Source organism: Rhinoraja longicauda, chromosome 3 (assembly GCF_053455715.1).
Source record: "Rhinoraja longicauda isolate Sanriku21f chromosome 3, sRhiLon1.1, whole genome shotgun sequence".
Classification (NCBI taxonomy): Eukaryota; Metazoa; Chordata; class Chondrichthyes; order Rajiformes; family Arhynchobatidae; genus Rhinoraja; species Rhinoraja longicauda.
In genome coordinates, this window is record NC_135955.1 from 41,739,070 (window position 1) to 41,756,026 (window position 16,957).

General features: G+C 45.8%; 1 protein-coding gene across 1 annotated transcript; it reads right to left on the bottom strand.

The window, feature by feature from the left end:
• Positions 1–477: 477 nt before the first annotated feature.
• Positions 478–16,601, bottom strand: rps6 (ribosomal protein S6). The gene is made up of 6 exons (XM_078396942.1): positions 16,474–16,601; positions 14,716–14,847; positions 10,056–10,266; positions 6,358–6,504; positions 3,910–4,067; positions 478–619 (listed from the first exon to the last, which is right to left on the bottom strand). Exons 1-6 carry the CDS (start codon positions 16,477–16,479, stop codon positions 524–526), a joined length of 750 nt encoding a protein of 249 aa, XP_078253068.1. The 5' UTR covers positions 16,480–16,601; the 3' UTR covers positions 478–523.
• Positions 16,602–16,957: the final 356 nt, after the last annotated feature.

Sequence of the window (16,957 nt, forward strand, 5' to 3'; positions counted from 1 at the left end):
GTGTTATTGTGAAGGAGGTATTGTCACCTATCGTCACGGATTGATTTCTGAGTAGGTTTATGAAGAAAGGCTGGAAAAGGCAGAATATTTTTTTGAGAGATGAAGTGCCCCAAAGGAGACTTTCAACAAGATGGAACCCGTGCCTTTCTGGGGTGGAAATATTCTGTCCAATGACTGGGGGTGGATTGTATAAATAATTTTAAAAGGGATTCCCACAGGAAGTTAAATTTGAAGGATTGGACCCAGAAACCAGAACATGGCTAAACAAGAACCAATATAAATAACCACCTCCATTTTGCTCAGTGCTTCTATGCAACACTATTTCTTCCCCCAACAAAATTGGTAAATAGAAAATGACATGTTTGTGGTAACTAAGGCCATCAAGTTATGCAATTCTGCCTTTCACAAGGGAAAGACCAGCCGTTGACCATGGTACTGTTCAAAACGTTGATTTCAATGTACAAAGAAACTAAGCAAGAGGTTTCAACAAAAGCTTTAATTTGTTTAAGCAAACAAATACATTTTACTTTTGACTAGATTCAGATTTAGACGTTGAGGCCCTCAGTGAAGAAAGACGTCGCCTCTTTGCAATTTGCTCCTGGCGTTTCTCTTTAGCTTCCTGCAATGAAATGTTAAAAAGTCAGATTTTTGACAACAGTATTCTCTATCCCCATATGATTATAATTGACAATAATTACTGTTCCCCCTCACAGCTCTCCAATTTTTAGTAATTTAACAAAATAAATACAGCCAAAGAATTATAAAGTAAACAATTGCCAATCCTGGATCCACCAACTAATTTGTTGGATTGTCAGAGCTGAAGACCAAGGCCCACACAAGCAGATCTCAGGCACAGGGACAATGAGTAAAAGTTGTAGCCAGGATTGAAGCCAATGAAATGGCTGGTCGACAGCTCAGCACGAAGATGCCAAGAATCTTCGTTGGACTTAACATCGCCCGGTGCGGCTCGGCCGCGGGACGTTTCAGTGCCCGGTGCGGCTCGGCCGCGGGACGTTTTGGTGCCCGGTGCGGCTCGGCCGCTGGACTTAACATCGCCCGGTGCGGCCGCGGGACGTTTCGGTGCCCAGGGCGGCTCGGCCACGGGGCCTTGCGGGGGGCTGTGCGTGTCGTTTGCTTCGGTAGGGGTCGAGCTGCCTGTCCGTGGGTGCGGGGGGAAGAGAGGGGAAGTTTTGTTGCCTCCATCACAGTGAGGGGGTGTTTGGAGTCACTGTGATGGATGTTTGTGTTGGGGTCGGGTGTCCTGTGTTCTTTTCTTTTTTGCTATGTTTTGTGTGACTGCTGAAATTTCGTTCGGTGTAAAAAGCCGAGTGACAATAAAGTGTTGTTATGTTAATAGACAAACAGCAAATGACCAAGCGGGAAATACTTAGGGCAGACAGCATCAGTAATGAAATAGAATTAACACAAGATAAATGAAAGGTGAAATGTCCCAAATAATTTCCCCTGGCTGACAAATCCGAGCCTTTTTCCATGGGAATGAGTCCTCACCATCCAGTGATGACCCCTTCTCCCGTCTCCAGCGGAACCCCTCCTCTTGGACTCCCCCAGCTGCCCATCTACCTTCACATTTCTAACTGCCGGCGTGACATCAACCGGCTCAAATTTTCCACTCCCCTGACTTACTCTAACCTCTCCCCTCCTGAACGTACAGCCCTCCACTTACTCTGCAGCAACCCCAACTTAGTTATCAAACCCGCTGACAAGGGAGGTGCCGAGGTAGTCTGGCGCGCTGACCTCTACCTTTGAGGCCAGACAACAACTCTCAGACACCTCCTACTTATCCTTGGACCATGACCCCACTGACGAGCACCAGACCTTAATCACTAACACTCTCATGCCTCCAACCTTATCGTTCCCCAGCCCCACGGCCCGATTCTACCTTCTCCCTAAAATCCACAAACAGAACTGTCCTGGCAGACCCATTGTTTCTGCCTTTTCATGTCCCACCGAATTAATTTCCACCTACCTTGACTCCATCCTACCCCCCCCATGTCCAAGACACCTCAAATGCTCTCCATCCCCTCAATAACCTTCGGTTTCCAGGCCCCGACTCCCTCATCTTTACCATGGATGTCCAGTCACTCTACACCTCCATCCCCCACCAGGATGGTCTTGAAGCTCTCCGTTTCTTCCTCGACCACAGAATCATCCAATTTCCATCTACCAATACTCTCCTCCGCCTAGCAGAGCTGGTTCTTAACCTCAACAACTTTTCCTTTGACTCCTCCCACTTCCTCCAAATCCGATAGGTAGCTATTGGCACTCACATGGGCCCTAACTATGCCTGCCTCTTTGTAGGGTACGTCGAACAATCCCTGCTCCAGGCATACACTGGCCCCATCCTCTAACTCTGCTACATTGACAACTGCATTGGTGCTACCTCTTGTACCCATGCAGAACGCACTGACTTCATAAATTTCACCACTAATTTCCACCGTGCTCTTAAATAGACTTGGACCATCTCTGACATCTCCCTACCGTTTCTGGATCTCACCAACTCCATCATAGGAGACAGACTAGTAACCGACATCTACTACAAACCAACCGCCTCCCACAGCTATCTTGACACCACTTCTTCCCACCTTGTTTCCTGTAAAAACTCTATCCCCTACTCCCAATTCCTCCATTTACGCCACATCTACGTCCAGGGTGAGGTGTTTCACACTAGGGCTTCAGAGATGTCCTCATTCTTTAGGAAACGAGGGTTCCCCTCTTCCATTATAGATGAGGCTCTCACTAGGGTCTCCTCACTATCCCGCAGCTCCGCTCTTGCTCCCCCTCCCCCCATTCGTAACAAGGATAGAGTCCCCTTTGTCTTCACCCTCCACCCCATCAGCCGTCATATACAACAAATTATCCTCCAGCATTTCTGTCACATCCAACGGGATCCCACTACTGGCCACATCTTCACATCTTCCCATCTCCACCCCTTTCTGCTTTCCGCAGAGACCGTTCCCTCCGTAACTCCCTGGTCCGCTCGTTCCCACCCAAACCACCCACTCCCCAGGTGCTTTCTCCTGCAACCACAGGAGATGCAACACCTATCTGTTTACCTCCCCCTTCGACTCCATCCAGGGACCCGAACAGTCTTTCCAGGTGAGGCAGAGGTTCACCTGCATCTCCTCCAACCTCATCCATTGCATCCACTGTTCCAGATGTCAACCTCTCTACATCGGCGAGACCAAACGCAGGCTCGGTGATCGTTTCACTCAACACCTTTGCTCAGTCCGCTTTACCAACCTTCAACTCCCCCTCCCAGTCTTACCTTTCTATCATGGGCCTCCTCCATTATCATAGTGAGGCCCAGCGCAAATTGGAGGAATAGCATCTCATATTTTGCTTGGGCAGTCTACACCCCAGCGGTATGAACATTAACCTGCCAACTTCAGATAGTTCCTCTGTCCCTCTTTCCCCTCCCCTTCCCAGTTCTCCCAGTCTTCCTGTCTCCTACTACATCCTAACTTTGTCCCGCCCCCTCCACTGACATCAGTCTGAAGAAGGGTCTCGACCCGAAATGTCACCCATTCCTTCTCTCCTGAGATGCTGCCTGACCCGCTGAGTTACTCCAGCATTTTGTGTCTACCTTCAATTTGAACCAGCATCTGCAGTTATTTTCCTACAAATAATTTCTTTGTATAATAGTAGCCTGCCTGCAATTTCCATTTCTTTTGTTATAGAATTCCAGGATCTGCCTTTTTTGCTTTTAAATGATAACGGGTCAGGGATGCAGTTGTTTGTACAGGTTTTAACTGAGTGCTGTGGAGGAGAATCCCAGCATAAACACTATTACTTAGGACTACTAGTCGGGTTCTCATTCACTGACAAATTGGAATGTGGATTAGCAAGATGCAGAGAAACAAGCAAATTCTCAAATAAATCCCAACCAACCTTCATCCTCTTGGCCAGAAGTTTGGCATAATCTGCTGCAGCCTCCTTGTTTTTCTGGGTACGATGTTTCTTCAGGGCAATGCGTCTACGTTTGTGCTGCAGAACCCGGGGAGTTACCAAGCGCTGAATCTTGGGAGCTTTGGTTCTGGGCTTTTTACCTGGAAATTAAAAGGCATTGCAAATTTAATACAGAAAGAAAATTGAAATAGAAAGAGTTTTTAAATATTAATCTCATTTAGTGTTCCAGAAAATCTGCTTCCCCTCCTTCAAAGGTGAGAAGGATTTTGAAAAGTTCCTCAATTCAATTCGATTGTCCAAAGTTTCTGATTTAAATTGCAATCGGACCAAAACTGATGATGGTGCAAAAATAACAGCATACCTAAGTAGCTGTGTTTAAAGGAACGAGGCAGAGGAAAGGTTGCAAGATACACCCGCCAATGGTGGAATATTTAAAACTGGGAGAGTCCAGAAAAGTAAACACAGAGGACGGTAACATACAGGGAAGGGGAAGATTATGGAAAGAAAGAGATGTGGCTTTAAAAGCAGAAACCAAAGACAATAACCTCAAAACTCAAGATACTGGCAGACTGGGAACCCAAGGGTTTAAGTGTACAAGGACAGAGGACTGGAAGTAATCAGGAGAGCACCAGAATGCTCACCGGGTGACAAAGATGTCAATGTTTCAGCAGCAAAACAACTAAAGCCAGGGTAGGGTCAGGTGCTGGGAGGCAGCTGGCCTCTGATAGAGCAGATACCATCAGGCTCTTGTAAGGGGTTAACATTCGGCATGCAGCCATGTGGGTTCTATTGCAGGGGTGTAAAAGCTCCAGCTCGATTATGTTGCCAGGACATCCTGTTGTCAGCATGGAAGCGCGGTTTATGGCTAAGTGTATCCTTTGATATGAGCAACTGGCTTTAAGGCTTTGACGGTTAAGGGGAACATTTGGCCATATGGACTGCTCTTTGGTCCTGAGAATATCGAGGACATGTAGGTCACATAGGACACGGAGGACCCAAAGGGCACAAAGATTTATAGGACATTGTAAAACTTGCCATATAAGGTAGCAACGGAAATGTACTGGCACATGTATTATGGGTATAAAATGTGTGCAATTGTTAGCATTCGGTGAGAGACTACACTAGCTTCCTGAGCGTTTCTGAACGCTCCGGTGCCTAGGCTCTCTCCCACCTGGGTGAGTAGAATAAAGAGGTTAAACGAATTCGGTTGTCTACCTGTTTCTTCTAATAGGCCGCGGATTACAACACTCTCATCTCAGTTCTGACTGTACACCAAGTTTACAAATTGTCCGATTTAGCATGAGATACAGAAGTCAGTTAAAAAGTAGCCAACATTATAGGAGGGAGTTTGTGACTTCAGTGCAACAGGGATGAGAAAGATTGCAGTGAGGTAGATGTAATAACCATAAGCATTCCATGGCACTGAATGGACAGTAGAAAAATAAGTACAGGGGACTACGGAAAGACATGTGGCACATACCAGAAATGTTAACGGGAGTGAGGCCACAAGCAAACTGGAGGAGCAGCATCTCATATCCCACTTGGGTAGCCTGCAACCTTTGGCTTGAACATTGAATTCTTCAATTTTAGGTAACTAACATACCCGACCCTCCCATCCCTTTCCACCTATATTCTTTCCTCTGGAATCACAATTCGCACCCCTCCTATCTTATCTCTGGCCACTGTCTAACCATCTGTCAATCAAAGCCCCTCTCATTTGTTTCCAACCATCACTTGCCAGACTTTGACCTGCTCCTTACCTCTCTTCTAGCTTTCTCCCCTCCCCACAACCAGTCTGAAGGGTGTCGACCCAAAACATTACCTATGCATGCCCGACCTGGGTTTTTCCTGCACTTTGTGTCTATTTTTGATAGTCAATGGTATTACCATTGCTGAGCCTCCTATCAACATCAAAAAGGCAGGCCAGGCAGCACAATATGCACAGGAATTGGAGGAGGCGATATTGCCACTTTTGATATGGATGAAACATGCGTGAGAAAAGTAGATTTACCAGTAAGGCAACATCATTTTTGCACTGGCTGCTTCCATGCAAGGCTCAAGGAAGTGAAGATGGAAGGGAGATCATAGAAGAACTGGGAGACACCCAAGGAGAATGCATTCAAGAGGAAGGGAGAGAGGTAGCAGTGGCAGAAGATCTTACATGAAACAAGGGTAGAGAAATTGTTGGCTTTTGTGTTTTGCCATTTACACAGTTCTCTTGTTACCCTTTAACTTTCTGAATAGCCATTTACCATTTTAAATAGTTTACAAAATTCTTTCCTTTATCACAATGATCATTTGTTGAAGTGAGCAAAATCTTTTTTTTTTAAGTTGCAAATCGACTTCCATAGAACCTTTCTATATAATAATAATAATAGTTAAGTAACTGAGAGCAGTAATGTGAAAATTGCAACGTAACCATATACTGACCTTCTTTGGTTAGGGGTCTTCTCACAACATACTGGCGCACATCATCCTCCTTGGACAGGTTGAACAGCTTGCGAATTTTGCTAGCTCTTTTAGGCCCAAGACGGCGGGGAACTGTATTGTCTGTTAGCCCAGGGATGTCCTTCTCGCCTATTCAGAAAAATATTATGTTGTTTGTCAAACACGCCTATATAAAACTGTAGTATCAACAATTATTTAAAGCAAACTTTATTGTTCATCTTGCTTGAGTTCTGTTTTTATCTCCCAAAAAACATAACTCATAAGAATTTGCTGCCACCATGATTGGTGTGGACATTGCAAACCTAGCTCAATAAATGCACAATCTAAGATCACCTGACATCCCTCCAACCATTTATGCAGCGTGGATTTCCAGCAAGCATCTTACAACTGTTACAATTGACTGAATTGTGTACATAAACAATGTCTTACCGCGCTGGGTTAAGTATGTTCCAGAAAGCGCGCACATCTTCAGTGACGTGAGCCACACTTCTGACGCCAATCACAACCCTACCACGGCTGCTGATCATTATTACACCAGCCATGTACCAGAAACACCGTCCATCATCTTGAAATGAAATTTTACTGCACGCATATGCCTTGCAGTGTATGCCCAGCAGGTACAAATGTTGCTGTTGCATGCTCTGAACCGCCAACACATTGAGATAAAAACAGCAAATGTATGACCAAGAAAAAATACATTTCTGACTCTTCCTACGTGGCTTTGAGCAGCCCTGGAGCTAGAGGAATACAACGGTTAAATCAATTCAGTACGTCTCTAAATATTCCAGCAACTTCAACAGATTATTAAGGGGTTGGACACGTTAGAGGCAGGAAACATGTTCCCAATGTTGGGGGAGTCCAGAACCAGGGGCCAGTTTCAGAATAAGGGGTAGGCCATTTAGAACGGAGATGAGGACAAACTTTTTCAGTCAGAGTTGTAAATCTGTGGAATTTACTGCCTCAGAGGGCAGTGGAGGCCAATTCTCTGAATGCATTCAAGAGAGCTAGATAGAGCTCTTAAGGATAGCGGAATCAGGAGGTATGGGGAGAAGGCAGGAACGGGGTACTGATTGAGAATGATCAGCCATGATCACATTGAATGGTGGTGCTGGCTTGAAGGGCCAAATGGCCTACTCCTGCACCTATTGTCTATTGATCTACTGTAGAAAGTATCCTGACTGGTTGCATCATAGACTCGTACGTCAAATTCAATGCACAGGAACACAAGAGGCTGCAGTATGGTGGACTCAGTCAGCCCAGTCCATCACAGGCAGATATCACCTCCCTCAAAAGCATCTATGTAAGGTGTTGCCACAAGAAGGTGGCATCTATCATCATGGATTTTCATCAACCAGGCCATGTTCTCTTCTAATGTTACCATTGGCCACAAGCTACAGAAGCTTGATGTCCCACACCACCAGGTTTAGTGACTTTCCTACAATGTTCAGGTTCTTGAACCAATCTGCACAACCATAATCCTACTTCATAACAGAACACAACGGACCACCCCATGCACTGCCATGGACTTTTTTTTCCTCTAATTGTGTTTTGCACTACCGTTTTGGATTTTCTTGCTGTATTTCTTTTCACAATTTTGTGTAATGTATGATTTATATTTTTTGTGTGATTGTCTGAGTCCACATGCCTGTGATGCTGCTGCAAGCTAGATTTTCATTGTACCTGTACCCTCCTGTACTTATGTATGACAATAAACTCAACTTGACTCAGCTCAAACAAAACCAAGAGAAAGATGAAAGGGGATCTTATCGAAACGTATAAAATTATTAAGGGGTTGGACACGTTAGAGGCAGGAAACATGTTCCCAATGTTGGGGGAGTCCAGAACCAGGGGCCACAGTTTAAGAATAAGGGGTAGGCCATTTAGAACAGAGATGAGGAAAAACTTTTTTAGTCAGAGAGTTGTGAATCTGTGGAATTCTCTGCCTCCGAGGGCAGTGGAGGCCAATTCTCTGAATACATTCAAGAGAGAGCTGGATAGAGCTCTTAAGGATAGCGGAGTCAGGGGGTATGGGGAGAAGGCAGGAACGGGGTACTGATTGAGAATGATCAGCCATGATCACATTGAATGGCAGTGCTGGCTCGAAGGGCCGAATGGCCTTCTCCTGCACCTATTTTCTATTGTCTATAAAGAAGGTGGCTATGCTCTAGGGAGGGAGACGCAGAAGGAAGGAAAAGAGCCCAGCAGAAGATTGCCCTGAAAGAGTGATGCTTCTCAAACCATAACACCAACATAATTCACCAGTAATTGGTCACAATGACAACACCACAATCCTTCGCACCCCACTTTGTAAGGCCACCTGCACTAAGCATAACAGAATGATTAAAAAAGAGAAAGTGCTGAAGTAACTCAGCAGGTTAGGCAATGTATCTGAGTGTGAGTTTCATTTATTGTCACATGTACCGAGGTACAGTGAAAAGCTTTAAGCTCCGGAGAACATGGATAGGTGATGTTTTGGGTTAGGACCCTTCTTCAGACCCATTATACCTGGAAGAGAAGAGGGACAGAACAAAGCCTGGCGAGTGATAGGTGGAAACAAATGTGGGGGATACAACGTAATCACTCCGCCTCTCCTCTCTTCCCGGTTTCACTTTCCCCACCCCACCACCATCTGAATAAGGCCCCCGCCCCAAAACATCACCTGCCCATGTTCTCCAGAGATGCTGCCTGACCCGCTGTTACTCCTGCACTTTTGTCTTTTTTTTGTTGTAAACCAGCATCTGCAGCGCCTTATATCTACATACAGAATGACTCTGCTTTGTTACTGAACCGGCTTGCCGCAAAAACCTGAATTTTAACCGGCTACAATTAAATGCAAGCGATTCTCATATAAGAAGCATGCTGGTTTGCTACATTTAGGAAATACACCTTTTGTCCAGTTTAACGAGTTCACAGCTTAATGTATTCATGTTCAAAACCTACCACACACCTGGACATTAAAAAAAGAACTGGTTTAAAATTTTTAATTTATTGATGTCATCTCATGTTACCACTTTACAATATCACATATAGTGGACCAATCAGTGCCCACACTGAAGTTTATCGCTCATACTCATACGAACTAGCTCACTATGCTGGCTAGCCAATACAGCAGAATCTTTGAGGTTTACAACATATTTATGAGTGGTTTTTCAAAAAAGATACAAAAGCAGTTTAACAGGTACGTAATAGTATCAATGTATGAAGCAAAATAAACTGGTGTCAACATTTAATAACCAACATGCTAATGTATGAACAAAATTATCACTCCCATAGAGCAATTAAGTTTGAAGTTCATTAAAGTTTAGAAATAACATTTTATACCAGCGTATTTCATTGCACACCATGCATAAAGGCCAGAAGTTAAATTTGCACCTGATCTTATCACACCTTTGCCTTTGTGACAACATCACCCTCCAAAAAACCTCTCAGCTTTTCTAAAGTTGCTAATCCAATCTTGGATTGTATAGCCTGTGGTGCTTGCTGTGCTACACACATTAGCTTGACAATATTTGCAAAATTAAAACTGATAAGAACACTTTTTGCTCGGTTGATAAGAAAGAATGCCAAGTTTTACTGCAAAGAAAAATGCAGCAATATCTCAGCATAAAACAGTTGCAAATGTGACATCTATAATTGAAATTAATCTCTTCAATCTATAGGAAAATGTAAATTACTCTCACCTTTTTTAATAATAACCAAATTCAGAACACTGAGATTGGCATCAACGATGCACCCACGGACAGACTTGCGTTTACGCTCACCAGTCCTCCTTGGGCGATAGCAGGAATGACCCTTGCTGAGCAGCAGACGAACACGGCCATTAGTCAAGATACCCTGTTTCATGGGGAAGCCCTGCTTGTCATTGCCACCACTGATCCGCACAACATACCCCTGTGGAAATACAGAAAATGGAAGGAATGTGGTTAGATATTTTATTTATTAATTTTGGACACCCGAATATTGCCAGCATTTATTACCCAGGATAAAGCGGCGCTGGAGCGCCCTGATTGAACTGCATTCAAACTGGTGAAGATACGCCAGAGTGCTGTTACGCTCCAGGATTTGGACCCAGCAGTGAAGGAATATTAATATATTTCCAAATCAGGATAGAGCCTGGCTTGGAGGGGAAGACACAGGCAGTGTCCACATGTATCCGAAGCCCTTGTCTTTCTTGGTGGCATAGATAGCAAGTCAGTGAGGTGTTATCAGAGTAATCTAGTCAGTAACTGCCATACATGGTCTAGAGAAGCTGCAGCCATTGCGTACCAGTGGTGGAGAGAACGAGCATACTGAATGGTAGATGGGACAGCTCTCAAACAAGCTACCTTGCCCTGGATGGTGTTTAATTTCCGACTGTGGAGAAGTTACACTCGACCAAGCAAAGAAAGAAAATATCCCATTAGACTTGCACCTTGGAGACATAGCGCAGTATTTAAATGGGCCATTTTACCATGTTTGCAGAGCCATTTAATTTTTTTTAAAGAGTAGACCAGGGCCCCCCAAACTTTTCAGCTTGAGGGCCACATTATATATTTGGCACATTTTTGTGAGCCGTAGGAAAAAACAAAGAAATGTCAGTTTTATAAATTTAATGAACTCAAAAAAGAACTAAAGTAAAACAAACGAAAGAAATTCAAGCCATCTGGAGTACATGGCAGCTTCCGGCATACACTAGTAACACATGCAACACGCACGTTCTTACCTTGAAAAAATCGCCAAAATGGTCAATTTTTGTTCCGTAAGAAATGGGGGAAAAGCTGGAGGAACCGGCGGAGGAAGAGGAACCAGGAGAAGGGCTGCAAAGCGCAAGCCAAGAAGCAACTGGGAAGACGTCTGGCCAGCTGGCGGGAGAAGGGGAAACGCGGCCGGGGAGGGAGGCAGGAGAGCAAGGCCAAGAAGCAGAGAGCCGCCGACCAGGGGGAGAAGAAGTGGAGGAGGAGGAAAGGACGGGGTTGTGTGAGCTGGGAGAGGAGCAGCGGGAAGAACCCGAGCCGAGGGGCCCACCTGAGGGCAAGTGGAAACAGAGCACGGCTGACGGAGATGGCGAGCGGGGAGAAGGGTCCACAGAAGCAGCGAGACACGGAGCAGGGGCGCCGAGCCTGGAGGAGCGAGGAGCGCAGGAACGGGGAGGTGTCGGGACACTTGGAGCGCTGATGGGAGAAGACGGGGGAAGCCGAGCTGCAGCATGGAACGTGTTAAAATCGCTTGGCGGGCCAGATACAATCTCTTGGCGGGCTGGATGTGGCCCACGGGCCAGTTTGGAGACCCCTGGTGTAGACCCAAATGTGCCCAAGGAAACAACTCCCAAACAGTAATGTGATAATGACCAGAAAATGCCTTGCAATACACTGTCAAGGGAACTTTTACATCCAACACCGCACCAGTTTGCACCTGATGGCTCATCTTGTGGAGCCGCTGCCTCACAGCACCAGAGACCTGGGTTCAATCCTGATCCCGGGTGCTGTCTGCATGCAGTTTGCATGTTCTCCATGACCTTATTGGTAAAGGCCATAAGTGATTGGAGTAGATTATAAAGGATGAGGTTACAGAGTACTTAGTTCACGATAATATAGGCCGAAAAATGATAGGATTTGGCCATTCGGCCCATCAAATCTACTACACCATTCAACCATGGCTGATCTCTCTCCCCCTCCTAACCCCATTCTCCTGCATTCTCCACATAACCTCTGACACCTGTACTAATCAAGAATATATCTATCTCTGCCTTAAATATATCCAGTGATTTGGCCTCTGCAGCCTTCCGTGGCAAAGAATTCCAGATTCACCACCTTCTGACTAGACATTTTCTCCTTATCTCCTTCCTAAAAGAACATTCTTTAATTCTGAGGCGACGACCTCTCATCCTAGACTCTCCCACTAGTGGAAACATCCTTTTCACATTCATTCTATCCAAGCCTTTCACTATTCTGTATGTTATAATGGAAGTCCCTTCTAAACTCCAGCAAGTACAGGCCCAGTGCCGACAAACGCTCATCGTAGGTTAACCTACTCATTCCTGGGATCATTTTTGTAAACCTCCTCTGGACCCTCTCCAGAGCCAGCACATCCTTCCTCAGATATGGTGCACAAAATTGCTCACAATATTCCAAATGCGGCCTCACCAGCGCCTTATAGAGCCTCGGAATAACATCCCTGATTTTGTATACAAGCCGTCTTGAAATAAATGCTAGCATTGAGTTTGCCTTCTTTACTACCGATTCAACTTGCAGATTAACTTTTTGGGAATCCTGCACCAGCGCTGCCAAGTCCCGTTGCACCTCCGATTTCTGGATTCTCTCCCCATTTAGAAAAGTCTATGCTTTTATTTCTTCTACCAAAATGCATAACTCCACATGTTGCTACTTCTCTGCCCACTCTCCCAAACTCTCCAAGTTCTTCTACAGAGTCCCTGCTTTCTCTACACTACCTGCCCTTCCACCCATTTTCGTATCATCCACAAACTTGGCCACAAAGCCTTCAATCCCCTCATCCACTAGTCACTGGCAGCCAACCAGAAAAGGCCCCCTATATTGTCACTCTTTGCCATCTGCCGTTCAGCCAACCTATCCATGTTAGTATCTGCCCTTTGATACCATTCATTAGCAACTTCACGTGTGGAATCTTTGTACGGACGGACTCACCTTTGTCTGTCCTGTCTGTCCTGCTACTTACTTCTTCAAAGAATTCCATCAAAATTGTCAAGGCCTCCACTTCACAAAGCTATGCTGACTTCAGCCTACATTATTGTGAACTTCCAAGTACTCCGTAACCTCACCCTTCATAATGGGCTCTAAAATCTTACCAACCACCGAAGTCAGACTAACTGGCCCACAATTCCCTCTATTCTGCTTTGCTCCCTTCTTGTGCAGCGGGGTAATACTGGCAAGTATCCAATCATCTGGGACCAATCCTGTCTTTAGTGATTCTTGAAATAGCACTGTCAATGCCTCCACAATCTCTAAAACCAGCTCTTTCAAAACCCTGTGGTTCCCTTCCACATCCCAAAGACGCACAGGTTTGTAGGTTAACTGGCCTTGGTATATGCCCCTAGTATATAAGGGGTGGATGAGAATGTGGGACAATGCAGAACTAGTATGAACAGATGATTAATGGTCAGAATTATCTTGGTGGGCCAAAGGGCCCACTTTCCATGCTGTAGCTCTAAACTAAACAAAACAAATGTCTCCTCTCGGCAATGTAAACACAGCAGAATGCAAATTAAAATTCAGGATAAACTCTAATCTAATTGATGGAACAAATTGTGTAGATTATAATTTGTTGCCACTGTAGGGCGGCAGACCAATCAATACTATTTTCTCATTGAAGCCATGCCATTCTACAACTGAAATATGTTAAAAACCATCAGATAATATAAATCACACATAGATAAAATAAAGTATAAGGCATACTTGATCTGCATGGCTCTCACTTACAACACATTTATTCACTACCGCAGAATCCACCTGCATTTACCTTTCCTGAAAGTTATACAGTTCCAATAAACATCAGCATTAATGTTCATCAGACCATTACAGTAATTGAAGAGAAACTAAGAGTACCTCTTTTTAGTTAATAGGTGAGAAGGCAAAAGGGAAGCTTCAGCATCAGAGCACTACTCTAAAGGTGGCACCAAGAATATTTCCCTCTTCACAACTTTTCAAATAAGAATATTCAGCACTAAGGTATTTTAAGCGGGTGGCGCCAGCAATGGCTGCTTCGCCAACAGTCTGTCTGTCACTTCCTTCTTTGTATTTAAATAGTAGGTGTTATATGTATGTTTTTAATGTTCTTTAGCTTGTTTTATTGGGGGGACGGGACTTTTTCTAATCTCTTACCTCGACGGAGATGCTTTTTTTCCCCGTATCGTATCTCCGCCCGCGATGAGTTGGCGGCCTTTGCTGGAGGCTGATTTTGAGAGCGCCACCGCAGTCGCCTACGGACTTAACATCACCAAGCCCGCGGTCTCTGGTTAGAGACCCACATCGGGAACACCAGGCCGCAGGAGCTTCGATCTCCCCATCGCGGGAGCTTCAACCATCGGCTGCGGATGGTTCGACTGCCCCGACCGCGGGAGAATAAAGAGGAAGATTGGACTTTTTTGCCTTCCATCACAGTATGGAATATGGGGAATCCGCTATGGTGGATGTTTATGTTAACTTTTATGTAGTGATGCTTTTCTTTTCGTATGGGTGTATGGTAATTCGCAAATCACTGTACTTTAATTGGTACCTGTGACAATAAAAGACCTTTGAAACCTTTAAAAAGTGGACACTCTGATGATTATTTTAGACAAGCAGATTTGTTGCCCTTTAAACAAGCGGGCACATTACTGAGACTCACCTTCCATTCGTCACCCAAGCAGTCAGCGGCAACCTCAGTCGCCATACGCTTCTCGTAAAAGGTGCGCAGTTTACGCTCATCGTCCACCTCAATCAGTTTCTGGCAGCCAGTGGCCGGGAAAGAGATGTTTAGCTGCAAAAAAAATTGTTACTACTGTAGTTTGTGCAAACCATACACACCCAGCAGATAGAGACAAAAAAGCTGGAGCAACTCAGCAGGACAGGCAGCATCTCTGGGGAGAAGGAATGTGTGATGTTTCCGGTCGAGACCCTTCTTCGGTCTGATTTGTTTCTTATGTGGGGCTTTGTTCTATGCCTTACAGAAGTGCATATAGATGACAACTGCACTGACTTAACAAATATATTTTGTTACCTCTGAGAACCATACCATTGTCATTTGTTTTAGACAGGGTCTACCCCTAAAAGAGGGATATTATCTTAATCGCTGCCATTCCATATGTTGTTTAAACCTGTGGCTCAGAATTCTTCTAAGGACTTTCCTACCATTCCTGGACCTACGATTATTTGGCTAATCTCTGCTGGGCGTGTAAGAAGGAACTTCAGATGTTGGTTTAAACCAAAGATAGACACAAAAAGCTGGAGTAACTCAGCGGGACAGGCAGCATCTCTGGAGAGAAGGAAAGGGGATATTTCGGATTGATACCCTTCTTCAGTTAGATGGTTGTTGGCAGTTGTTTTTGTGTTTGAATGTTTGAGACCAATGTTGTATTACAAGGACCAGAACTGGGACCTTTCTATTTATTATATGCATTAACAATTTACAGATATGGTATTTGTAACTCATGGTTGATTTTGCTAACAATGAGGATAATCATAAGCTACAGGACAATACAAATCAGTTGACAAGATGTGTAAAGAAATTGCAGATCGACTTTAGAACTAATACAGTGAATATACAACAAATAGGTAGGCTATGTCTATCAAGGCCCTAAGAAATACTAGTCCAACCATCCCTAAAAAATGTAGTACAGGTAGAGGTTTAGCTTTACTACTATTGTCGCATCTACTGAGGCACAGTGAAAAGCTGAAGACGTAAACTTTCATTGGCCAGGGTGTAGAACTATTGCAAAGGTAAGAGAAAACGCTGTAAATCATTGGTTTTATCACAACTAGTGCAGTTCAGATTAACTCATTGCTCGCATGACATGATTGCAGAGGAACGGGTGTGGAGACCACCTGAGATGTACCGTTTCAGTTGTGAAACTGGATAGGCTGGGTTTGTTTCTCTTGAAGCAGAGGACTTGATAAAGGTGTGGAAATTATGAGGCATAGATGGAGAGGCACAGTCAAGAGCTTAACGTGCAGGTTTGCAGGGGATGTGAGCAGTTAACATAAAGCTGTCTGAGCGAGAGATGGAGGCGGACACTCAACGAGTTCAGCCCCTGGCTGGCAATGTCAGTGCCGTGATGGCCACTACCTGGCACGCACCGTTTTACTCTACGTCCCTCGCCCACGGCCGGGGCTCTGCGGGAGAGCAGCGTCCGCCCGGCCTCCCCGCCCGCCCGGCCGCCAGTCAGTCCGAGGCCGGCGCCAGGCCCCGTAACACTGCCTCCTCCTCCTCCTCCTGTCTCCAGGCCCGGGGATGGCGGCTCCTTGCAATCCGCCGCCATCCGCGCCGCAGCCGCCACCGGACACCGCGCCCGGGTGTGCAGACGGCGCAGAGGGGGATCGGGTGCGGAGTGGCGCGGGTATGAGTGGGGACCGGTAGGGAGCGGTGACCCCGGGGACCCGCACTCACCTTCATGCCGGAGCAACGACACCACGTCCGCGGTCGCGTCACGAAAGAGGCGGCGCCTCGGGCCCGCGCGGGCACATTCTGCCAACTCTCGCGAGATCCCGGCCCCCCAACCGCCCCGCCCCGCGCACCGCGCACGTGCCGAGGCCCGTGGTCGCGCCGCACTGACAGCCCGGCGCATGCGCACTTCCCTCAGCCGAGGACAGTGACACTGACCGGCACCAAGCGCCGCAGTAACTCAGCGGGTTTGGCAGCGTCGGTGGAGGAGAGTAGGTGATGCTGCGGGTCGAGACATCACAGCGATCCCCACACACTAGCACTACCACATACACACTAGGGACAATTTACAATCCATACCAAACCAATTAATCCACAAACCCAATTGGGAGTAAACTGGAGATCCCGGAGAAAACCCACGCAGTTACAGGGAGATCGGACAACTCCGTCCAGACAGTATCCGTGGTCAGGATCGAACCCGGGTCTCTGG